The sequence below is a fragment of the Lissotriton helveticus genome, chromosome 3_1, assembly GCF_964261635.1.
Source record: "Lissotriton helveticus chromosome 3_1, aLisHel1.1, whole genome shotgun sequence".
NCBI classification, from domain to species: Eukaryota; Metazoa; Chordata; class Amphibia; order Caudata; family Salamandridae; genus Lissotriton; species Lissotriton helveticus.
In genome coordinates this window covers 159,269,681-159,295,860 of record NC_136061.1, presented here as the reverse complement: position 1 = coordinate 159,295,860, position 26,180 = coordinate 159,269,681, and the positions used below count along the sequence as shown (strand labels likewise).

Here is a 26,180-nt window from a genome sequence, read left to right as displayed (position 1 = left end):
AGGGAAAGCGTTGGATAGCGTAGGGGTAAAAATTACTATTCCTACTCCAGTGAGTGCAACAGTAGGGAAAGCGTTGGATAGCGTAGAGGTAAAAATTACTATTCCCACTCCAGTGGGTGCAACAGTAGGGAAAGCGTTGGATAGCGTAGGGGTAAAAATTACTATTCCCACTCCAGTGAGTGCAACAGTAGGGAAAGCGTTGGATAGCGTAGGGATAAAAATTACTATTCCCACTCCAGTGGGTGCAACAGTAGGGAAAGCATTGGATAGCGTAGGGGTAAAAATTACTATTCCCACTCCAGTGAGTGCAACAGTAGGGAAAACGTTGGATAGCGTAGGGGTAAAAATTACTATTCCCACTCCAAATAGTGCAACAGTAGGGAAAGCGTTGGATAGCGTAGGGGTTAACATTACTATTCCCACTCCAGAGAGTGCAACAGTAGGGAAAGTAAACACTTCATTTATTATTTAAAAAAATATAAATTAATGTCTATAAAAAATTTATTTAAAGTAATTACCAATTTAATATAATATAACAATTAATCAATTAAAATTACAAATTAAAATTAATTATTACTATTAGTTACCTATTAATCCAAATTAATTACAAATTAACAATTAATTAATTAACAATTAAAAATTATTTAACAATTAATTCAAATTAAATACAATTAAATAAATCGAATTATATAATAAATTATAAATAAATTACTTCCCACCCTATTCCCCCATAAACCCACAACCCGCTACAGAAAATAAATTAGTAAAATTAACATAATTAGCAATTAATCAATTAAATAAAATTAATTTCCAATTAAAATTTAATTAATTACCCATAAAAAATTAATTAACAATTAATTCTAAAAAAATACCAATAAATATTTTTACATATTTAATTAATTATAATTAAATTACTCTCCACCCAATTCCCCTATAAACCCACAACCCGCTACAGAAAATAAATTAGTAAAATTAACTTATCCAGTATTAGGGTATCTTTCATAGATTCACATGCCTGAATCATTCCCCGTCGTCGAGGCGGGAGTCCCACGGTAAATAAAATATATAATAGCAGTGCCTAAAATTTCTTGTAGTAGGCTGGAAAAGCCTAAAGGCCTAACTAGGCCTCAAAACTTAGCAGCCTATCTACATCATTATGTAAAAAGACCTGAAATATTAGCCTCAGCCAATCAGCTGTCCTCACCCTCTAGAACCGTCCCTGCTCAGGCAGTTCTCCTCAGATTTTCACCGCACTTCGTGTGTAAGGGAGTCTCCCTGAGTGCCTACTCAGTTTTTTGGATTTTCAAGCTTAAAATGTCTGAAAGGAAAGCTCTTTTCAAACCTTGTGGAACCTGCTTCAAGAAGAGAGTCCATGTGGATGACAAGCACTCGGATTGTATTTATTGCCTACACCCTTCACATGTGGTGAAGGAATGTAGAATTTGCCGTACCTTCCCTCAGAAAACCATCAGGGATAGGGAGGCAAGGGTTCTTTTGTGGCTAAAGTCTTCATCCACTGATGAGGAGGACAAAGCCTCAACTTCTAGCAAGAGAGCTAGATCCACGGACAATGCTTCTCCTGAGAGAAAGAAAATGTTGAAATCCTCTCAGAAAGCTTCAGAACCCTCTAAGAGTGCATCGGCTTCTTCACATGTGAGTACTACCCAGACCAAAACTTTATCTCTGGTGTCTGTACCTACTACTACTTGGACTTCTACCTCCTCTTCTACTTCTGTGGTTACCACTTCAGCTATCACGTCACCTTTGATGTCTGTTCCACCTTTGATATCAAAAACCAAGTCACAGTCTTTGAAATCCTTCTCTACGAAGGCTCCATCGACTAAAACGTCTGCTCCGTCGACGACCGCACGGCCGTCGTCGACGAAAACATTGTCTCCAAAAGATTCGTCGTCAAAGACATCATCGACGACCTCGTCGACGAAGATTTCGTCGACGAAGACGCCAACATCGGACACGTCGACGACGGCGTCGTCGACGAGAGCACCATCGACGACCCCGACGACGAAGGGATCGTCGACGAAGACACCATCGACGGTCCCGTCGAGGAGGGACTCGTCGACGAAGACACCATCGACGGTCCCGTCGACGAGGGACTCGTCGACGAAGACACCATCGACGGTCCCGTCGACGAGGGACCCGTCGACGAAGATACCATCGACGGTCCCGTCCACGAGGGACTCGTCGACGAAGACGCCGGCGACGGTCTCGACGACGAGGGACCCGCCGAGGACGGCCTCATCGATGACGGCGTTATCGACAATCTCAACATCGAAGGACTCGTCAATGACAATACCTTTGACGACCTCGTCGACGGCAAAATCTTTAGCGTTGGCAGCGCCGTCGACGGAGAATCCGTTTACTGGGACTTCTGCTCATCGGCTGCACGGTTCCCCGCCAGCAAAGATACAATTCACTCATTTTCAAATGAAAACTTACAAAAGGCAGGATTATTCACATATTTCTCCGCTCTTGCCATCGCACATTTTGGAGACATACATGCAAGGAGAGTCAGATGAAGGAGAAGAGGATGATGACCCCTTTGGGATTGCCTGTCACCCTTCTCAATTGCATATTAAACTTCAAGAGGATGATGAAGAGGAGTTTCAGGAGCAATATACGCATGACGTCTACTCCACTCCATATCAGTCACCTCATTCTAGACTTCCTCGGTCTGAGGACACAACACATTTGCCTACTTCCTTAATACAGGACTTGCAAGCTATGTTGGCAGATTATCGACAGAGATTTCCACCCAATGAGGGTGCGCCCGCTGGGTCATCTGCTCCAGCTACTGTGCCACGACCTCCGTCGCCAAGAGCTCCTTTGTCTCCACAGCCACGTACTTCGCCAATTCCTCAGGTTGTGGACAGTTCGTCCTCTGATGGTGACGAAAGTAGAGAGGAGGGAGAATTACCGGATAACACTCCAGTGGACCCTTGGGAGGATTATGTCATCCCTACACCTTCTCCGCCTCCTCCCCGTCCTTCAGACTCTCCGCCTGAAGATATTGGGGGTTTTCACAATATTATGCAGAGAGCTGCTAATAGATTTCAATTGGTTGTCACAGTTGAGCAGTCGGACTGCTTTTTACATGACTTTAAGGAAGGGTATCGGAGAGTGATCAGAGCCATACCTATTATTGACTATATATGGAAGGAAGGCCTCAATATAATGAAAACACCAGCTTCCATTCCAGCAGTTTTACAAAGGATTGATAAAAAGTATCGAGCACCATCCGATACACCTGCTTGTTTGATCGGCCATCCTCGACCGGATTCGGTCATTTCTCAGGCTGCGCAGCAAAAGTCCAAGAATCCTTCTGCTCCCATCTCAACGCCACCTGACAAGGAGGGAAGGAGGCTTGACGCCATTGGGAAGAAATTTTCAGCAAACGCAGCAGCATCCATTAAAGCGGCTAACTCCTTAGCTATCCTGGCTCGATATGACAGGCAAATGTGGTCTGAGCTCTCAGAATATCTTGAGCTGATCCCGGAGGATCAACAGATGGATGTACGCAGAATTGTGCAGGAAGGTGAAAGGGCGGCCTCAGAAATTATTGATTGCGCCCTAGACATTTCTAATACCAACTTTCGACAATTGGCTGGAGCAATTGTCCTTAGACGTCAAGGTTGGCTCAAGGCTACCACCTTTAGACCTGAGGTCCAAACCAAAATCTTGGACATGTCTTTCGATGGTGAGTCCTTGTTTGGAAAGCACATTGATGACGCTTTATTGGCTATAAAAACCGATACCGATACAGCGAAATCTCTGGGAACCCTGCAATACAAGAGGGGGTCCTTTAGAGGTGCAAGAGGTCGTGGTTACTCCTCCAGAGGAAATTATTCAAACCAACAAAATCGACAGTATCAATCTTCCTACAACAAACCCTACTACCAATCTTCTAACCGGCAGCCTGCTTCTGGTTCTTTCTCTCGACAAGGAGGACAACGGCGCTCAGGCAATCAAAGAAGAGATTCTAACAAGCGCCAATGAGCTTTGCCGGATGTCGGCCACTCCTCTTTCCCTTCCCGTGGGCGCCAAGATTTCCGCCTTTTACCATCAATGGCGGAAGATAACTTCAGATCAGTGGGTCCTGGATTTGGTCAGCAAGGGACACACTTTGGAGTTTTTACAAAAGCCTCCCACAACGCCGCCCAGGGGTCCCCCTCCCCCTCGCCTGCGCTTACTCTTCAAAGAAGCCTTAAAGATGCTATGCAAGAACGCAATAGAACTAGTCCATCCTTCTCAGAAAGGGCTGGGCTTTTATTCACGTTTCTTCCTTGTGGAGAAAAATTCAGAAGAGTGGCGTCCAATATTGGACCTGCGCAAACTCAACAAATATCTAAAGAAACAGAGTTTCCGCATGGTAACGTTGAAGGACATTCTGAATTGTCTAAACGAAGGAGACTTTCTGGCTTCTCTGGATATGCAAGACGCATATTTTCACATCCCTATTCACCCCAACCACCGCAAATTCCTAAGGTTTCAAGTGGCCGGCGTCCATTTCCAATTCAAAGTCCTCCCATTCGGCCTCAAATCGGCCCCCAGAATCTTCACGAAATGCCTGGCTCCAGTGGCTGCAATGTTGAGGTCCCTGGGACTCCAGGTGTTCCCATACCTCGACGACTGGCTGTTAAAGGGTCCCACCAGTCACTCGACCATGGAGGCAGTCAACAAAACACTTTCACTGTTCTCGAACCTAGGATTGACCCTCAATTCTCAAAAATCTCAGCTCCACCCTCATCAACGACTGACTTTTCTGGGTGCAGTCTTGGACGCATGCCAGTGCAAGGCATACTTGACACAGGAGCGTCAAAACAAGCTCGTCAAACTGGCAAAACAAATATCCGCAAAAAAGTCACTTTCAGTTCGGATGTATGCTTCCCTTCTGGGGATGTGTTCAGCTGCGATCAATCTCATTCCTATGGCAAGACTCAGAATGAGACCGTTGCAGGAAGAGTTGCTTCGTCAGTGGAAGCAGGTCGAAGGATCTTTCGACGACCGCATCAAAGTCACTGTCAAAATGAAACAGGCTCTTCTCTGGTGGTCGAAGACACACAACTTGTCGCAGGGCCTCACCTTCCTCCAAGAGATTCCGGACTACACTCTGACTACGGATGCGTCCATGGAAGGTTGGGGAGGTCACCTTCAGGACCTTCAAATCCAGGGAAGATGGTCTCATCAGTACCAACAGATGCACATCAACATATTGGAACTCAGGGCCATTTTTCTTTCCCTGCAAGCTTTCCTACCGAGGATCGTGAATTCGTCCGTCCTGGTGCGCACGGACAATACCACCAGCATGTTCTACATAAACAAACAGGGAGGAACGAAATCTCTTACCCTGTCACTGCAAGCTCAGGAAATGTGGGAATGGGCCTTACAGCACAACATATCCCTCAAAGCAGAGCATGTTCAAGGGATTCGAAATTCTCTAGCAGACAGTCTCAGCAGAACTTTTGTGGACTGTCACGAATGGGAACTCGAACAACATCAAGTGGACACAGTCTTTCGCCTTTGGGGGAGACCAACGCTGGATTTGTTTGCCACGCAGCAAAACAGCAAGTGCCTGTTTTATGCCAGCAGGTTCCCAGGACGGGGGTCAAGAGGAAACGCCCTCCTCATGAGATGGACCGGAATGTTTGCGTACGCTTATCCTCCGATTCCGCTCATTCCGAAAGTCCTGCAAAAGATGAAGAGGGAACACTGCACTCTCATTCTCATTGCTCCACGTTGGCCAAGACAATATTGGTTTCAAGAGCTTCTCCTGCTGTCTCAACAGCCTCCGTTTCGGCTCAAACCGACTATGTCGATGCTGACAAGAGAGGGCGGTTAGATTCAACATCCAGATCCTCAATCGCTGCACTTGCACGCTTGGCTCCTGATTTCCTAGAGTTCAAAGACCTAAACATTCCCTCGGAATGCAGGAAAATATTGTCGCAAGCACGTGCACAAAGTACCATCAAAACATACCGTTTCAAGTGGAAGAGGTTTTGTTCATGGTGTGTAGATAATGACGTTCATCCGCTGCAGGCTCCTCCTGAAGCTATCCTTCCATACCTGCTTTCTCTAGCTAAATCAGGTCTAGCTTTTTCTTCCATTAAAGTACATCTGGCAGCAATCTCCAGATTCAGGAAGAACTCCAACAAACCATCCCTATGTTCTTCCTCCTTGATCAAACAATTCCTTAAAGGACTCTTCAGAGTTTTTCCTCCAGTTCGTCCTCCTCCTCCGGAATGGGATCTTAATGTAGTCCTTTCCCAACTTCTTAAAAGGCCCTTTGAACCAATCCATAAAGCGGAACTGAAGTTTCTGACTTGGAAAGTTGCAATTCTGTTGGCTCTTACTTCTGCTCGCAGAGTTAGTGAAATACAGGCGTTCACTATTACTCCCCCTTTTCTGCAGTTCTCTAAGGACGTTGTTACACTTAGGACCAACCCTAAATTCATTCCTAAAGTGCCAACTCAATTCCACATTAATCAACCGGTCAAACTTAGAACCTTTTTCCCGGATCCGAAAACTCCTGCAGAAAGGGTTTTACATTCTCTAGATGTCAAAAGATGTCTGAAATTCTATCTGCAAAAGACAAAAGACATACGTAAATCTACACAACTGTTTGTTGCCTATGGAAGACCCACCTTCGGTCAAGCTGTCACAAAAGCAACTATTGCCAGGTGGTTGTCCTCCACAATTACCTTCTGTCACGACAAGGCCAATAGACCTTTATCAAGGAAGGTCAAAGCTCATTCCACAAGAACAGTGTCAACATCTACGGCCCTTTTCGCTGGAGTGACTCTAGAGAACATTTGCCGAGCTGCTACTTGGAAAAGTGTGCACACTTTTACCGAACATTACTGTCTGCAGTCGGCAGTTCAAGATGACACAGCTGTTGGTGATGCAGTGCTGCAGCATCTTCTTCACTAAGGTTGGAAAGATTATATATTTTAAACTTTACATATTTATAATGCTGTCCTATCTGTTATATTTGAAGGTTTTGATGCATATGTTATGTTTTTTTTTTTTTTTTTTAAATTTTTTTTTAAACATTTTTTTTATTGCGGAACTGTTACACGGCCATTCAGCCCACAACCCGGAGGTCGGGCGGCAAAGTAGGTACAACATAGACACTGCAGCCCAGCAAAGGCCGATGCGGATAATCATCGCCATGTAGTTCAGTTCCGCTTTTAATTTTGAAGGAAATGATAAAAACTTGAGAAGTAACAATCCCAGAGACTCAAAAAGAAAGCCCCCCTACCCTCCGCCCCGAACGTAGCGAGGCCCACCCACCATTCCGAAGGCAGAACAACAGTGATATAGGAGCAAAGGTTTGTGGTATGAGCAGTATGCGTAGTCCGCCCAGCAACCCCCCCCCCCCCCCACCATCAGTGCAGTAGCAATAATAGTTCAACTGTGAGCGTGTAGGAGAAGACTAACTGGAGCATGCAGGAGTATATTAAAAGTCTATCGCATTACAGGGACGCGGGGAGCTCAGCGGCGTCACTGTCCGTGTCGCTGGAGGAATTATGATCTCGCAGGGCTTGCACCAGTGTCTCCCACGCCTGTGCAGATTCCAGCGCTTTATCATTCTGCTGTCGCCTCGCCAATTGGTAACGCAGGGTGCTCTCCCCCTCTGCCCATTTGAGTAATTCAGTGCGCCATTTAGTGCTCGTCGGACCAACTCGTGCCTTCCAGCGCCGCGTCAATTCACGTTTGGCCAGGATAAGTCCCATATCTATAAACTTGCTGGTCACTAGCGTCTTGGGGGTGTGGGGGAACCAGTGCAAAAGCGTCACTGCCATGTCGAACTGGAGGGTCCGCCCCGTAACCTCATTAAGGGTGTCCCCAACCGTCGTCCAGTAAGAGGACAAGGCAGAGCAAGACCATAGCATGTGGGTCAGGTCCGCTCCAATTGTCTGACATCTAGGGCAAGCCGCAGTGTCAGCGGCAAAGTACTTCCGTATCTTCTCCGGGGTGAGATATGCACGGTGCAGAATGTAAAAGTGAACCAACTGGAATCTAGCGCTGCGCGTACTCTTCCAAGCACGGCGCAGCAGCTGAGCCCATGTGGTCTCCGGGATGTGTTTTCCTTATGTCCGCCTCCCATTTGGTCTTGAGCGCCTCTAGGGGAGTCAGCTGCTCCTGGGTCATCCTAGTGTACAAGCATGTCACGGCTTTAACCGTGCCAGCTGCCATCATCACGTATTGGCACGTCGAGGACAACGGAGGTTCCTCCAGGCCAGTCCGCCAATGTGATTGCAGCGCTCTCGTGACCGCCGCGTGTAATAGGAAGTCCCCCCTGGAGATATCGTAGCGATCCAATAGTGTCTGAAAGGGTAGGAGTACTCCATCCTCATACAGGTCACCTAAGACTTGAATACCCGCCTCCTCCCATGCACGCAACTGGGACCAATCGCCGCCATGGGGGAGCGCAGTAAGCATTCCCAGTGGGATCTCGGGGGCGTATGGGTGGCCCACTCCCAGCTTGCGCTGAGTACGATTCCAGCACAGTCTAATAGTACGTTCCTCCTGCGTGAGATCCCTCACTGCTATCCTCTGCCGGAGCGCGATGTAGGAGAGAACGTGCCGGGGAACACCCAGGCCTCTCCCCTCCTCCGGGCCCCGGAATTCCCTCGCCACCTCCTGAGTGTAAGTCTGCAGTTGGGCGGCCAGGTAATACGTCTCAAAATCCGGGACCGCTAGTCCCCCCTCCGCTTTTGGTCTCATAAGGGTCTGAAGCGCAACCCGGCGGCGGCCCGGACCCCAAAGGAATGCAACCATGAGTGACCTCAAACGCCTGAATTCAGCTGGTGGAATCCATATCGGTAACGTTCTGAAATAATAAAGGAGTCGGGGGAGCGCCACCATCTTGAGTAGCGCTATTCGTCCCGCCACTGACAGCGGCAGAGTAGCCCAGAACAACATGCTGCCCTTCAATGCCCGGACACAACGAGATATGTTGCCCTCCAGGACATCGGCGGGGGAATGGTAAATATGGACTCCCAAGTATTTGAAGCAGCTGGGCGCCCACCGAATCCCCCTGGATGTGTCAGGCCGGGGTGCCCCGTGACGAACCGGGAACAAGCAGGTTTTCGACCAGTTCACCCGCAGGCCCGACAACGCGCCAAAAGACGTAAGTACTGCATCGGCGGCGGCCAGTGCTTCCTCTGCATCTTCCAGAAACAACAGCGGGTCATCCGCGTAGAGGGAAATGAACTGCTGCCCCCCAACGGTGCGTAGCCCCCCATAGTGGGCACCGGTGCGAAGCGACAGCGCCAGGGGCTCCACCGCCAGCGCAAACAACAGAGGAGATAGTGGACAACCCTGTCGCGTGCCGCGCTCCACCGAGTATCGCCGGGATATCAACGGGCCCGATTTCACTCTCGCCACCGCCGAGGCATAAAGCACTGCGGTCCAGCGCGCGAAACCTTCCCCCAGTCCAAACGCAACAAGTACTCCATGGAGGTAGTTCCATTCCAGGCTATCAAAAGCCTTCTCCAGGTCGATCGACAGTATCATGGGCTGGGAGGCCTCTTCATGACTATCCTCCAGCAGACGAAGCAATCTGCGGATGTTCATGGTGGTGTTACGCCTGGGGATGAACCCCGCCTGGTCTTCGTGGACCAAAGAGCCCATGTGTTCCAGCAACCTCGATGCCAGGATGCTGCTCAGTATCTTATAGTCCACTGTGAGCATCGACAGCGGTCTGTAGGACACCGGATCAGTAGCCTCCCTACCCGGTTTGAGAAGGGGCACTACCAAAGCTTCCCGCATCGATCCCGGGAGGTACCCTAAGCGCTTTGCCTCTTTGTAGATCAGTAGTAGGCGCGGGGCCAGGAGGTCCATGTAGGTGGCATAAAACTCAACCGGGAGGCCATCGAGACCCGGGGTTTTGTTGCGTGCCATCCGCTTGATGGCGCTGCGGATCTCCCCCAGCTCCACCTCTCCCCCCAACGCCTTGGCGTATTCGGGTTCCAGGGTAGGAATAGGCAGATCTTGCAGGAAGGCGCCGATGGGGTCAGCGTCCCCTCCCGCCCTGCTCTGGTACAGTTCCTCATAGTAGTTCGTGAGGCAGTCCAGGATCTCCGGCTGGGTATAGACCTCCACACCCGCCGCATCGCGCATGGCCACCGTGGGAGAGGTCTGCCTCGCAGGGCTAGATAGCCAGGCCAAGAGCGCCCCCGATTTATCACCCTCCGCCAGCGATCTCGTGAGGAAGGCCTTGTAATCAAAGCTGCGCAGCCGTTCAACCTCCACTGCCACCGCCTCTCTCGCGGCCGCCATCTGCTCCCGAAGTTCCGGCCTGCCGGGGCGCCTTATCTCCAGGTCACGAAGCGTCCGGTCCGCTTTGTCTAGGTCCCCCAATAGGACTCGGCGTACCCCCACTTTCTTAGCTATGCAGTAGCCCCTTATAACCACCTTGAAGGCGTCCCACTCGGTGGCCCTAGCCCCAGTCGATTCCTCATTTTCCACGAAATAGGTAGCGATCCTGTCCTCCAGTTCAGTCTTAAATACCTGATCGTCTAACAGCTCGGGCCGCAACCTCCACATCGGGACGCATGGGGCACTCGGGAGCCACCGAAGGTCGACCAGTAAAGGGTTGTGGTCGGATATAGTCCTTGTTAAGTACTCGGATCGCACAGCCGCGGACACCACGTCTACCGACCCCAACAGGGCATCCAGCCGCACGTGTAGCTCGTGCAGTCCAGAGAAATGGGAGTAGTCCCGGGTGTGTGGGTGTTGGGCGCGCCATACGTCTGTCAGTCCCCACTTTGTCTGCCAGTCTAACCTACCCTTAGCTACCCGGTGCGTGGGCGAATTCATCAGGGGAGGATGAGATCTATCGAGATCCACATCCACCACCGAATTGAAGTCGCCCCCAATCAAAAGCGGCCCCGTCATGTAGTGGGCCAGCGAACCCGAAAGCGTCTCGAGGAAGGCCAGTTGGTCCACGTTGGGCGCATAGATACTACAAATGTTCAGCTCTCTCCCCCCTAATTTACCCGCAATAGCAACAAACCTCCCCTCTGGGTCAATTGTATGTTTCGTCACCTGCAGGGGGACCCCAGCTCGCACCCAAATTAGCGCGCCCCTAGCATAAGCCGAATATGTGGTGTTAAATATCTGCCCCCTCCATCTACGTTTTAGGGCTAAACCCTCCGCCTTCGTGAGGTGCGTTTCCTGTAACAACGCGATCTGAACACCCCTACGCTTCAGGTATGCATGTATTTTGTGACGTCTGGACATGGTGTGCAGCCCGCGTACATTCCAAGTAATGCATTTCAGGTTGGATAGATCAGCCATTATCCCAGTGCATTCCAGCATGTCCCCCCGCAGCTCCCACAGATAGGAGAAAATACAATGATCGCATTGCACCGATGGTGACCCTCCCCCTTAACCAGAACAAACTAACCCCCAACCAGGACATCACCCCCCTCCCCCCCAGAACAGGACCCAGAGATTGCCCCTCAGTTCCCATCCAAACCATGTCCCAAAACTAGAAATCCAACCTGACGGTAGTCACCGCAGGTGTGCCTTAGGGGCAAAGGAGGGGGTCTAGCACCGACAGAGGGGCCCTCCCGCACTCAGGCCACCTAGTTGCGATCGAGCCATAAGATGAATGTACAAGTCCCGGGCTCATCCCCAACCCATGGTACAACCAGTCATTTAACAGTCTCAACAAGGGACGTGCAATTCTATATAGTACAGCACTCTCAGCTCCGTCAGGGACGACTCACCCAAGTTCACCCTCGGCCATCAAGCAGTTCCTCCGCCGTATTTGGGGTGACCACAGGGAGGGTTACACTATCAGTCTGAGAGTCCTCCGTGTCTGAGTGTTCTCCGCCACCTCCAGGCTCCGGTTCCTCGGTCACAGGTTCACCCTGGGAACCCGATATGCTGGATAGCATCTCGAGCACTCCCCGTCGTTCCGCCGTAGTCACCATCGTGGAAGGACGGCCAAAACCACCACGACGGTTGCGGACCCTCCCAGATCTCCGTGGCAGTCCCGCCTCTGAAGTAGCTTGGAAAGAAGAACCAGGACCATCCTTGCCAGCCCTATAAAGTTCCAGCCAGCTACACGCCTCATCGGGGGTGTCGAAGAATTTGGTCTTGCCATCAAGGATGATACGGAGCCGGGCCGGGAAGAGCAATGAATATTGAACACCCTCAGTGCGCAGTTCACGTTTAATCGCCAAGAAGGAGGTGCGCTGGCGCTGAGTCTCGTAGGTGTAGTCCGGAAATATATTCACCTTGCTGTTGTCCACCTGGTATGGCCCATTTTTCCTGGCGGTATTGAGGAGCAGGTCCCTGTCGCGGAAATGCAACAATCTCGCCACCACAGGGCGCGGCGGGCGTCCCTGTTGAGGTGGTCTGGACGGAACTCGGTGGGCCCGCTCCAGAGTGTAGAAGGAGGAAAGCCCCTCGGGCGCCACCTCCGCCCTGAGCCAGTTTTCCAGGTAGGACACCATGTCGCCATCTTCGACTTTTTCCGGCAGGCCCACCACGCGAATGTTGTTCCGTCTGTTGCGCCCCTCCGCTTCCTCCGCCCTCCGCTCCAGAACATCAATTCTTGTTAGTGCGTCCTTCATGACGACTGCCAGTGTCTTTTGCGCCGGTTCTAGGGTTCCAACCGAGTCCTCTACCTCCTTGACCCTGTCCGATAGCTTGCCATGGTCAGCTCTGAGTAAGCCCAAGCCCGTGACCACCTGGGCGATGTCTCGCTGGAGTGCTGACCTCGTGTCCGTAATGGCCGCCAAGATCTTGTCGAGTTGCCGCTGAAGACTCGGGTCAGTTGGCGTTTCCAGGTCCAGCTGGTCACTCTTGTCCGGCAGTTCCGTGTCGGAGGTGGCCTGTGCACTCCCCTTGGCGCCCCTCGGTTTACCCATGGTGGTCGCAAGTGTCAGCCTCAAGATAGGTTGGTATCCCAGACTAGGCGCCGGCCAGCACGCAGATGGCTCCCTGCTGGTCCACGACCTCGGGCCAGCCCCCGGCGCAAATCTCCAGCCAGTGTCTCACATCGCGTTCAGGAGCAGCATGGTCGTGTCCAGGCTCGGGTCTAGCAGTCTGTGGACCTTCTGATCGGGTCCCAACAGCCAGGATAAGGGGCTCAGCAGTAACCGATCTCCAGAAACGCCGAGAGCGAGGTCGCGTCCACGTTCACGTGGTTCAGGGCTTTCTGCGTCCGTGTGCGTGATTGTCTGAGCCACGTCCTGACTTGGAAGGGTCAGGAGCTCGCCCTCGTTGAGGCAAAATGCAGGCGGGGAGGGGAGACGTTAGCGGCTTCCTCCGTTTCAAGCCATCTCCGCCGCCATCTTATTGCACAGGTCTCTCACTCCGGCTCGGCCGGCCCGCGCACCCCGACGGCCCACTCGGGCCCACCACGCTCCCCCCCACTGTTATGCGGGCTGGATGCGGTCCGCAGGTCAGCAGTGGGCACAGGGTCGCCGGCAACAGAAATCAGGGCTCACCCCGGTCTAAATGGGGCACAGGAGGGCCCCCGTAGCCCCGACAATCCGCAGTGCCCCCGGGGGACCCGCCGGCAGGCCACCGCAATGTCTACAGGGCGCCCGGAGCCGCCGGTGATCCAGGCGGCCGGCTCCCGGTGCGCCCTGCCAGGAACAGGGGGCGGAAGCAGAGATCCAGCAAAGCCGCGACGGTCCGCAGGTCAGCAGCGGGCACAGGGACGCCGGCAACAGAAATCAGGGCTCACCCCGGTCTAAATGGGGCACAGGAGGGCCTCCGTAGCCCCGACAATCTGCAGTGCCCCCGGGGGACCCGCCGGCAGGCCACCGCAATGTCTACAGGGCGCCCGGAGCCGCCGGTGATCCAGGCGGCCGGCTCCCGGTGCGCCCTGCCAGGAACAGGGGGCGGAAGCAGAGATCCAGCAAAGGCGCGACCACCGAGGGCCGCCGGGCACTCTAGAACCTCCGGGCCGGAGCGGGCGCCATGTTGGATTCGGCGCCGCTCACCCCCGTCCGCTCAGCCAGAGGCCGATCCTGTATCCCTCGCGTCGCCGCAGCTCTCCACTCGCGGCACCCCGCGGAGCGCCCTCGGTCAGATCCCCGGTGTGGGGTTGGGGAGCCCTTGGAGCCGTTTATGCAGGATGGATTCGGCTCGATCGCGGAGCCGAGCACTCAGGCGACCTCCACCATCGGCGCCTTAGCCACGCCCCCATGATGCATATGTTATGTTGACATGTTTTGTACTCTATTACCTTCCTGGTTGTGTGGGGATTGATTTATATTTTCTTTGTCTCCCACCTTCCTCTATCGACAGACATGATGTTACTGCTTGCTATTCTGATTCAGGCATGTGAATCTATGAAAGATACCCTAATACTGGATAAGAAAACGAGTTACTTACCTGTAACTACGGTTATCCAGTATTGGTATCTTTCATAGATTCACATGCACCCACCCTCCTCCCCGGTAGGGCAGTTCTGGCTATGGATACTACTTCTCACTTGTGCTGGGAAAATCTGAGGAGAACTGCCTGAGCAGGGAAGGTTCGAGAGGGTGAGGACAGCTGATTGGCTGAGGCTAATATTTCAGGTCTTTTTACATAATGATGTAGATAGGCTGCTAAGTTTTGAGGCCTAGTTAGGCCTTTAGGCTTTTCCAGCCTACTACAAGAAATTTTAGGCACTGCTATTATATATTTTATTTACCGTGGGACTCCCGCCTCGACGACGGGGAATGATTCAGGCATGTGAATCTATGAAAGATACCAATACTGGATAACCGTAGTTACAGGTAAGTAACTTGTTTTCATATTTAGCAATTAATCAATTAAAATTGATTGCCAATTAAAATGTAATTATTTACCAAATATAAATTAATTAACAATTAATTAAAAATGAATACCAATAAATAAATGTTCATATTTAATTAATTATAATTAAATTACTTCTCACCCTATTCCCCTATAAACCCACAACCCGCTACAGAATTAAATTACGCAAAAATTAAAAAAACAAATTTCATTATTTAAAATTAATTATAACATAAATACATAATTTTCACACATATAATAACATAAAAAACCCTATAAAAAATTAGATACTATTAAAAATTCGATAATTTTAATAACCTATATTATATACTTCGATATTTTAACTTTCTATATTTTTAACATTCGATATTACATTACTTACCTTAAAAACGATATTTTTGATGTCTATATTCTGTCCATTCGATATTTTGTCCAGTCTATATTTTAAACTCGATATTATGTCCATTCGATATTTTGTAGTCGATATTATGTCTGTTTACCATTTTTTCCAGTTGCTCCGCTTTATCTACTAATGTAGGCTCCCTTGTATTAGGATGATAACTGTCCTCCTTGTGGTAATCCTTTTTTCTTGTGCAAACGATATCTTTAACGTCCTCAAGGATTGTATTCACAACCTCTGGAGTGGTTACTAGTTTGTTAATTATTGGAGCACATGTGCACTCATTGTAGCTTGGCGCAACTTCCATTGGTGCTTTTATTATGAGATTATTCAGCTCCGCCAATTTATTCTCAATCCTGGCAACTGTATTGGCCATAACTCCCAGTATGTCTATTTGAATATCCATTTTATTTGATTGCGCTGTTAGCGCTTCAAGGGTCAGTACTGATGTTTGAATATATCCCACATATTTCCTGGATCCTGATTTTCAGTTTTTTTTTTGTTTTTTTGTCCATGTATATTTCCTTACAGCTTATGGGGATATTGATATTATCTTGCTGCTTTCCTTATGTGTAGCTTCAGATACGTGTATTGACGTTAAACCACTGGACCTATTTGTGGCAAGTTCATTTGCAGATAGAGGGTGTTCTTTGCTTACTAAAAGACTATTTGTTCTAACTAGTATCTTTGATTGATTACTAGCGGCCTGTTCTAAATGTTCTCGTATTTCATATCTTTGTACTGTTGTATTTTCTCCGCCAGCATTTATTTGCGCGGTTGTGTCATATTCCGATTTAATTGATCTGGTAGGGCCTTCTTGACAGTTTCAAAATATAAGACCAATTTTGTCCTCCTCATTGGCCTTTCGATAAAGTGCTTTAGAATCCAGTGTTTGTTCATTGACTACTTCGTCCTTTTTTTCCCTAATATCAATTTTAACTTCTATTGGAAGCGGAACTCCTCCGTTGTTAGTAATCTTGTTGTTATCAGTATGATTACAGTCCTTTGTTATTACGACCATCCTTGTCTTATCCAACTCTCTACATTTCATTTCTTGTGAGGTTATTTGATTCAGAGGATTTACTTAAGCAAAAACAGTGGTTCTGTTGGGAGTGAATAAAGGGAAAGGTTATTGTAACAGAACTATATAGAAAACCTACTGACAAAAACACATCACTACAATATGGAAGCTTCCATCCAATGACTCTAAAGGATAATCTTCCAATATCTCAATTTATGAGAATAAAAAGAATTTCATCTGATCAAGCAGAATGTACAAAGAAATTTGAATTTCAAAAGCAATGCTACCTTGATAGAGGATATCCGGAAAAACTCATCATCAAACAAATGGAAAGAGTAAAAGTTATACCACGAGGAGAGCTATTGCAAAAAAAGACAAAAGTTGAAAACAAAAGAATGGTCTTCACATCCAAATACTCCACCGCCTCAAGAGATATTAAAAGAACTATAAACAAAAGATGGGATATTTTGCAAATGGAGAGTGATTTCGGAATACTATATGAGCAAAAGCCATTGTTTGCCTACAAGAGATCTCAAAACTTAAAAGAACTTCTCAACAAATCAGAAAAAATTGAATCTTGTGATGAAACTTTCAAAGGCACAACGAAATGCTTTAATTGCAAAAACTGCAATAACGCAATCACAGGGAACGCATTGCAACATCCGCAGACAGGAGAGAAGATCAAATTAAGGCATTCAGCAAACTGTAATGCAGAACATGTCATATATTCAATCAAGTGCCCCTGTGGGCTATTATACGTTGGCAAAACTGACAGGAGACTGAAAATCCGTTTATCAGAACATAAGAGCCGAATTCGCAACAAAAACATGACATCACCACTTGCAAAGCATTGGGCTGAAAATAATCATACTATAGCTCAAATACGCTTTCAGATAATCGAGCAGGTTCCACAACGACTGGGACTAGACAACGCTAAAGCTTTACTTAGGAGGGAAATTTACTGGATCCGCAAACTTAAGACTGTGGCCCCTAATGGGCTCAACGATAAATTGGATATGATATGTTTTCTATGACCTATGGTCTAAATATGACTCTAAACAATCAAAGTTTCAGACATGAACCCTAATATAGAGCCACTTTAAGTAGCTAGTAACAATATTTCATCTTATGTATAAACGTAGATAGCTACAATTTTCAAAGGAGAAACTAACACAGTGTTACACAATCACAGGTCGTTATAATGTACACCATGAAAATTTTTTTGATAATATAATTTGTTATTATGTACAATGAGCATATGAATTGCTATAGGCATCTAAAGTTGATAAGAAACAAATACTCCAAATGTGTTAAAGATGAAGATCATCTTTACTTTTTTCTATTCTTCCTGTTTTTCATCTTTTCTCATAATTTGCTTTTCTGACTGTCTACAAAATGCAGTTTCGCAATTTCGACGTAAACACACAACCGTAATACCGGCAATGAATAATTCCAGGAATTAATATATTCAATATGTAAATACATTTTAATTGGGGTATTACTAACCCCAATTTATTGTCATTTGTTCTAATTTCTTCGTTCACCTAGTTCACAAGTTGTATTATCAGCAATAGACACTAACTCGCTATTAACAACCTTTCTCCATTATAATCACGAGCGACACCATTCCACTATGGCCGCCAAAATTCTTTCTTCGCCCTTAGTCCCTCCTCTATATTGATTAAGTCAGCTCGACATAGCTAAAGGACTATGGACGCCAACGCGCTATCACCACAACTCGTCGGTCACAGAGTGAACACGGAGCTTATCACAACGCCGTCTGGTAAGCCCTAAATGTCAACCCGCGCTATACGGGATTGATAATAATAATCTCGACCTAAATGACAACCCGCTAAAACATGTATTATCTTACTTCTCTTTTAGCGTGAGAAGGATTAAAAAGACGCTAGCGAGCTACTAGACACAAAACCCTGAACTCACAGGTAAATGCTTACTCTACATAGTACAATTCAGTTGTAAACAATCTATGTGTAAAATAGTTCATGATACTATTCTCACCCGCTTAAACCCAATAGATTCCATCATTTTGGCTACGTGACTTAAACCGAACAGGTGAGCCATGTGTCTTTATGTAAAAACTCAAAAAATAAGCATAAAGAGGAATTTTCTCTTACATATATGCCTTCGACTCATTCACAGATAATCTGGTTCTATCCGGAAATACAGGTATTTACTGCGAACTATATTTCAGCATAACATGTAGGTATATATTGGTTTAAAATACACTCTTACTCTTTCGTTTCTTTGATCTTCCAGATTTTAAATTTTTCAATCCACAATACTTATACACCAAAGACAACCAATTACCAGGGTAAGGTGATCAATACATCACTCTAAACGTAATTAACAGATTCCTTTTTGTAAAAACATCAATACTAATTGAGCTTCCTATTTCCTCTTTTTTCTTTTTTCTTCTTTTTTTCTTTAGACCCCTGACGAAGGGGTGCAAACCCCGAAATGCATTGGGTTACAAGTGTAATTGTGTTGTATTGATTTGTGTTTTATAATTGTATATGAATCTTGGATTTCTCTGATGCAATTTTTTTGATGCAATGTTAAAAAGTGATATGAATGGATTCACATTGACTAAACTTGTTTGATGTAAAAACAACAGATTAACATGGACTATTGGTTTCATTTGTTATAACTAATAATAGTAGTGCGCACCGGAGTCCTGGAGATCTAGCGATCCCAGGCCATATTCACAGTTCATAAAGAGTTCAGCAGGCACTAATCTGGTGCTGCACACATACCGATTAAATGTAAAAGAGACTTGCAAAACCTGAGTGCATTACCCTCATCTATATACATATCTGTTGGGAGTGAAGCAATTTCTTTGTTTTTCATGTACTTGAAATAAATTCGGGTATCCACATTGAATGTACAGTACACACAGACACACAACTCCAATATTTGTTTGAATGATATCTCTTATTGTAGATACCATGCAATGTATTAATAGTAGATAACGTGGATGTCCATGACAAAAAATTACATAAAAATACACATAAGCAGTGCAAGGTTTAGTGACTGGTAGTGAGTGGTGGTGACCGTGCTGTACAAGAATAAGGAAAGTGACATATATTCAATACCAATATAAATAACATAAAATCTTGTGTGTTCATTTCTGAATTAAATAGTCACAACAGACTCAAAAACTTTTTCTTTTGTTGAGACTCCATATGGACTTATTGACATTAACAACGTCGACGTTTCAACCCTATAAGATAGTGCAGAATTATTTGCATCAGTGACAGGTCTTCATCAGGACAGGGGATGAGTAGGACAGCCTGAAAAGGTGGAGAGCTGGCCTGGGTGTCAGCCGACACCCTTGTGTGATATATCTGGAGAATCTTTAGCAGGAAATGCAAACCTTCTTCACCAGGCGGTGGAGAAAGTTGGGAAAAGTGCCGCCAGTAGCGATCACTTGGTAATAATTTCAGAAGGACGTCTGTGTACGTCTCAGCATAGGCGTTGAGTGGCCTCACAGGATTTACTAGCTGTAGTAAATCACTTTCCTCTGTGTGTACATTACTTTGTCCTCGATCTTTCCCTTCCTGGTCTTTAGTTTGGTTGAATACCCAATCTACTTCAACTTCATCGAGTAAAACTAAGTTCTCTTTCGACCCGTTTGTTGGCTTCATTGGGGTCAGTAGAGTTTTCAATTCTGGTTCAAGTTGCATTGACACGAGTACTGTTGTAGGATCTCTCATAAAATCTAATTTCTGGGGGATTTTTGTAGATCTTTCAAACTTCCTAGCTATTGGAGAGATTAGAGTCTGATTCACCCCCTGAGTTTGAGCTTTAGCCCTAGCCTTTTTTGGCAGTTTAGGTGCTTGTTTTATCCGAACACGTTTTTTTGGAGTACCCACAGTTCTTTCTTTTCCTGAGCGCATTTCTAGTGGCTACCTTGCTCAAATTAGTAGGGAGTACAGATTTTCCTGTATGCCACGATGTAAGCAATAGTATGGAGAAGTACTGTCCACTGGCAAGTATATACAACACGGAATGGATTCACTGAGTAGGTTCCAACTATAGTGTTATGCAGACAGTTTCCCTTATTGTGAAGGATTGATTTCAAGACTCATTAAGGTTGTGCTAATTCTTTTGATGGAATGAGGTGGCCTTCTACGCCTCCTTAAACTGTCTTTTCTCAGCTGTAGTCAGCTTTAATCAGAGTAGTGCCGGCAAGGCAGGATGACGGGGGCTTAGCTTTTTTTTTAATTTTTTATAAACCCTTCTCTTGCCCCACCAGGTCCTAACGCTGCCTCCTCGCGCCTTACCGCAAGCTGCCTGCACCGGTTTCGACACAGGAATCCACAGGAGTGCCCAGGCGTCCTCAGGGAACAACAGCAGCAGCCCGTCCAATCGCCCGCTCTTCGCCTGCTCCTTCCTACTAAATCTAACTTATATTCCCTCACAGAGTGATAAATAAAATGTAACATATTCCCTCACAGAGTGATGTATAAAATGTAACTTATATTTTCTCATGGAGTGATGAATTAAAGGTAACTTATTCCCTCACAAAGTGACGAATAAAATGTAACTTATATTCCCTCAAAGAGTGTAGAATGTTCATTTCCTAGAGACAATCTGCCACGGAGTTGGCTCTGTGTCTTCACTGCCCTGCCCCTCTGCCCCACCCTGGGTTGATAATGAATCTGACAGAGACTGTTGCCGCACTCCTGCCCTGAAACTGAGTGGGCGGGAGGGGCAGATGCATGCTTCCCATACCTCAGCGATGCAGAGCCATGGAGGGGTCCATTCGTGATCTGGATATGTAGGAGTTGATGCTCAGGTGACGTCTTGCCAGGGCATACAGTGCATGTGCCAGAGTGCTGAACTCTAGGGTCTTTGCTCCAAGAAACATCTTGATGTCAGATACCATGGGGCCAGTTGCTTCATCCCGTCATCTGACATTTGGAGGTTCCCATCCCAACAGACATAGCCTCAGTGGACCTCTCAGTGGCCTTCACTGCTGGACTGTCCCCCCACAGGGCTTTCATGCCTGCTCAGTTAATGCATTCAAGGGCCCGACTTGTTTTGGATGGGTTCCACATCTGCATGGACTATGGATGAATGCTGGACCCCTACAACCACAGAAGTAGTATGTCTCATATTCAATGGTCCTTTTGTCAAAGTTACCAGGTGCTCTTGTGTGTCTGTAGACATACTGATGGATGCCAGTTCTGGGGTCACAAGTTAACCAGGGGCTCATATGGATATGAATTGTGATGTGGTTTCTGTGACGCCAAAGAAGAATGTATGTGCTCATGTGACTCCTGCTATTCTTCAGAAATAACATGACAATGTCATCAATACTGCATTATGTGATTGCTGGTTGTGACATGGCAGTGTCTTCAGAAGGTTGTGTGTCATTGTCTGCTGCACTAGTTCCACCTCCAACGGTGAACAATGTTGTACTATGAGCAAGGCGTGTCATGAAAATGACTGCCCATTGTTTACCTTCACATGACCAATGGACATCCTACATTATAACGTGGCATGGTTCTTTAAATGCATTATTAGGCCATATACTAACGGGACATGCTTTGATAATGCACTGGAGTGAATTGTGCTGTCCAAATGCAGCGGTTTTGGGAACAATAGACTGCAACAAGCGCCCCTTTTCTGATGAACATTTTATCTTATTCTTACGTTCGTAGCTCCTATGTGCAACTACAAAGAGTATTACAATGCAGATGAGTTCATGACTGTGGCATGCACATTCTTTGCACATGTTGGGTTCATTACTGTCCCACTGTGCAACAGGTCATGATAGATGTTTGCGTGGTTCTCGGTTCTCCAGTCCACATGCTATGCATTGCTACACCCCTCACACTCATCTGTGTAGTCATCATATCCGTTTACTATTCTTGCCATGCATCGTATGTTCACTGAGCTTGAGCCCTACATGTGACAAAGTACAGATCTGGGCATGGATTAGTGCAGACACCTAAGCATGTGGGTGCCAATGTTCTATTCCTATTTATAGAGAGGGGGGACACTAGGAGCTGGTCATTACGTCCATTGACCCTTGCTCCTGAAAAGTAACTAGTACACAAAGGGAGTCACTGTTCCTTGTAGAGGATGAAAGAGGAAGAAACTTTTTGCACGTGCTACTCTATCTGTGGGGGACAGTGTGTCCTCATCATAATGCCCTCACACACCCCGAAGGATATCATGCTTCATCCTTTGGGCTTTACTCCTCGTTGGGCCGGTGCTACAATGCCCTACGGGTCCCCCGAAGGGTCTCTTTATCGTAGATCTTTTGTTGAGAAGCCGTTTGGGTGCGTGGGTGTAAGTGGCAGTGAAGTCTAAAATGGTCTTGTTAAAAAATGACTGGAGGGAGAGTGGGTACTATTTATTAAGGTGATCCCTCTGTCATTGTTAAAACAAAGTGTGTAGTGCTGCTCTAGGGGATATTATGTCCCTTTGTAGCTGGGTATATGTCCCTAATGGACATATATAACCGTCAACATGTTTCGTCCTCTATGTGGCCTCAGGAGATCCAAGGCGCTTCTTCAGGACCAAAGGAAGGTCAATTTTAGGATCAGTGGCAGCCTGAACTAACCAATGCCACCAAGTTTGTAGAAGTGTGTAGCGTTTCTGAAAAGAGAGAAAGTGTAGGACAAAAGTATAGTATGGTTGATATCTTGTCATGATAGTTTGTCCTGGTCATCCATTGGAGGGCCAGTTGCACATTAACCTTAGCGTGAGTATTATTGCTACAGGTTGGCATAAGTGCATGTATAATAACAGTAATGTGAATAATTAAAATGATTTTTCTCCGCATAGTGATCGACATACATAAATAGGTATAAGATCAATGATTAGATTTTGCCAGTGTAGTACTATATGCATACTTTTACTCTGTCGTTCATATAATGCCCCTAGTAAAGTACCCAGGTTGATGTGACTCTATAAAAAGGCTCATTCATAAGGTAACTATATGAACCATAGCTTGTCTAGGTAGACAATACCACAAAGTAGTCCCAACCATTGATGGCAAACCTCTAGACACTGTTGTATTGTTGTTTGCAAAATACATCATGTTTCTCACCCCTTAATATTAGAGTCAGGACCTCATGAGATCAGTGAGGGCACTCGGGAACTGTGAAATCAGAGGAGGCAAAGAAAATAGTTTTAAAAGGTTTCGTTGTGTCCCGCTGTTGTTGTCAATAAAGTTTGTTGTTGAGAAACAAAACTGCATTGTTTTGAAGACTAAGAAAAACGTAATAACGTATACAGAGTCCAGGGAGAGATTTGCCCCACTTATCAGGTAAAAAAGGGTCTAAGTGGGTCAGTGAACTATGCATAAAACCAGACCTTACTCGCATTTTAGCAGGTTTGACACAAAAAAGACAGTAAATGTATTAATGAGGCTTAGTTTTTAAGAAACAATTGTTTAAAGGCTAGATGCTAATAAAGCCAGAGAGATGTTGCCTCACATACTGAAAGGGTTTTCCCTTTCTATTTGACTAACGGTTCTCCAGTAGAAGCAGGGCCGATCCACCTGCATGCCTCTCTCTGTCTCTGCCGGTAATGGGAAGGTTGGCCCCTATCCCTTATATAGCGGAGGTGTGTTGTCAATCAGTGAGTTAATTACATGTTAATGGGAGCGTGTGTTACGTGATGCGTGGGCGCCATCTTGTAATGGGGTGTTTGAGTAGACATAGTTCTTGATACTTATTGTTATCAAGCTATTGTTACCAAGGAGTGTCCTATAATGAATTCTTAATTTTTCTAAGTGTGATGGTTGGTGGTGCAGGTAGTAAAAACTTACTAGTAGATCTAAGCAGATATGTTTATAGGGCACAGTCGGCATCTTTTAGTGGTGTAGTTGGTAGGTCGATTGTTTGACCATGGGCGCCATCTTTGAGTGGTATCGTGATATGCTATTTTTCACTATATGTGAATAGTCAAGCCCCATTTCTGATATTCAACATACATGGTTTTGTCCTCAAACGGAGTATCTGAGGTGGCCTGTATTCTGAAAAATCGACATATGTATATTTTGTGTTTTCTGTGTCTCTATGGTTTACACATCATTATGGTAACTTGGTTTTCAGAATTGGGATGTGAAGAGGTTGATGGTGAGGTCTTCATTAGGCTACACTACCTCAATCCACGGTATTTCGTCGTTTAGACCAAGGGTATTTGTCCGTAGGCGGTAGACCAATCTTTGTTCTTTTTTAAATAGTGTTCTATTAGACCATGAAGGATTGGACTGTATGACAGTCCAGGTCATTTCATCTGGTGTATATCCTGTATCGATGTAGTGTCTGCTCATTTTAGTGGTGTTTTTCTTGCACCGTATATTACTTCTGTGTTCGTTCATTCTCGTCCTCACGGCTCTGGTTGTCAATCCTATATAGAGGAGATTGCAAGAACATTTTACCATGCACACACAGTTTTTAGTAATACAGTTTGTATGTTTCTTCTGTGTCCACTCCTGGTTGTTTAGTTGTAGAGTTGTGGTATGTGTTCTTAGGGGGCAAATATTGCAGGTTCCGCATGGGTAATGCCATTTGACTTTTGGGAGGTTCCACAGTGTCCTTTGATTGTCCAGTTTTTTACCCTGTGGCCTTGTGTGCACAACCATGTCTTTAATATTCTGTGTACGTCCAAAGGCGAATCTTGGGCACTCCAGTTGCATCCCTCCTATGTGCAGGATGGTCCAGTGTTTTAGTAGGATTTTCTTTACTTGATTTGATTGTGGTGTGTAGGTTTTCACACACATGTAATAGTCTCATCCTTTGGTTTTTCAAGAGTTTCTTGTAATACTTCCCGTGATTGTTGCGTGCACATTTCTGCGCATTCTTTATGATTCTCCGCAGGTAGTTCCTCTGTTCCAGGTTGATGCCTAGTTCTGAAGCTTGTGTTTCGTAATCTGTGGTATTGCTGCAGTTTCTTCTGAGCCTCATTAATTGTCCAAATGAAGATTCTGTCTTAAGGCTTTTGTGCGATGGCTGTCGCAGGTTAGTAAACTGTTTCGGTTTGTAGGTTTTTTGTATGTTTTGGTGAAAAGTTTTCCATCTTGTAGGATGATTAATAGGTCCAGAAAAGGGATCTCTTCACTTGAGGCAGTCAGTGTAAATTTTAGGAAAGGATCCTGTTAGTTAATCTAGGTGTAGAATTCCATGCACCGTTCTTTTGTGCCTGTCCATAATATGAGTATGTCGTCTATATAACGTTTCCACTCTTTTATTTCTGGTTTGAAGGGGTTGGAAGCTGGTAGGATGTGTTCTGCCTCAAAATGGGCCATATATAGGCATGCTAAGCTCGGCGTGAAAGTGCTGCCCATACAAGTTCCGTGGATTTGTTGGTAGTGTTGATCATGGAACTTGAAAAAGTTATTCTTTAGGGCTAGTTCTGCGCATTCCGGGATAAAATTTACTGGTTGTGGTGCAGCCAAGTCATGGTTCCTTAGACTTTCTTCAACTACTCTCAGTGTAGCTTCCTGTGGGTTGTTGGTATATAACACATTCACGTCGAGGGTTACTAGCAGGGTGATTTCCTCCGGTCCCCTTATGTACTCAATTAGGTTGATGGTTTATTCTGTGTCTTTGAGGTAAGACGGTGCCGCTTGTACTAATGGTCGTAGGAAGTGTTCACAGTATTGGCTGAGTGGTTCAAGAGTTAATCCCAGACACCATTGGTCTTCCAGGTGGGGGCATGATGTTTTTGTGGATTTTTGGCAAGATGCAGAAGTATGGAGTCGTAGGTTTGGAGTTCACTAGGAATTCTGCTTCATTCCATCCATTTGTTTGTGCTTCAGTTACTGAGATGGTGATTCTTCTCGTGAGGGAATCTCTGGGATCAGTGTCTATTTTTTGATAGTATCTGTTGTCTGCCAGTTGTCTGTTGCGTTCATTGTTGTAGTCGTCAGTGTTGAGAATGACAATTGCTCCGCCTTTGTCTGCAGGTTTTATTGTAATTGTCTTA

The 26,180-nt window shown here is 46.3% G+C and overlaps 1 protein-coding gene across 11 annotated transcripts in view; it reads left to right on the top strand.

Moving 5' to 3' along the window:
• The window catches only part of LOC144822215 (uncharacterized), a 512,171-nt gene that overhangs the window by 332,651 nt on the left and 153,340 nt on the right, over nt 1–26,180 (top strand). For 2 of the 11 annotated variants that reach the window (XR_013608582.1, XM_078679455.1), the window contains one exon: nt 20,488–20,687. The exons of the other annotated variants lie outside the window; for them this stretch is intronic. Coding sequence is in view for 1 of the 2 variants with exons in the window: in XM_078679455.1 (XP_078535581.1) it covers nt 20,488–20,667 (180 nt within the window). In the remaining variant the exon portion in view is untranslated. Of the gene's footprint in view, nt 1–20,487; nt 20,688–26,180 lie in introns of those variants that run through there. 11 annotated transcript variants of the gene reach the window in all.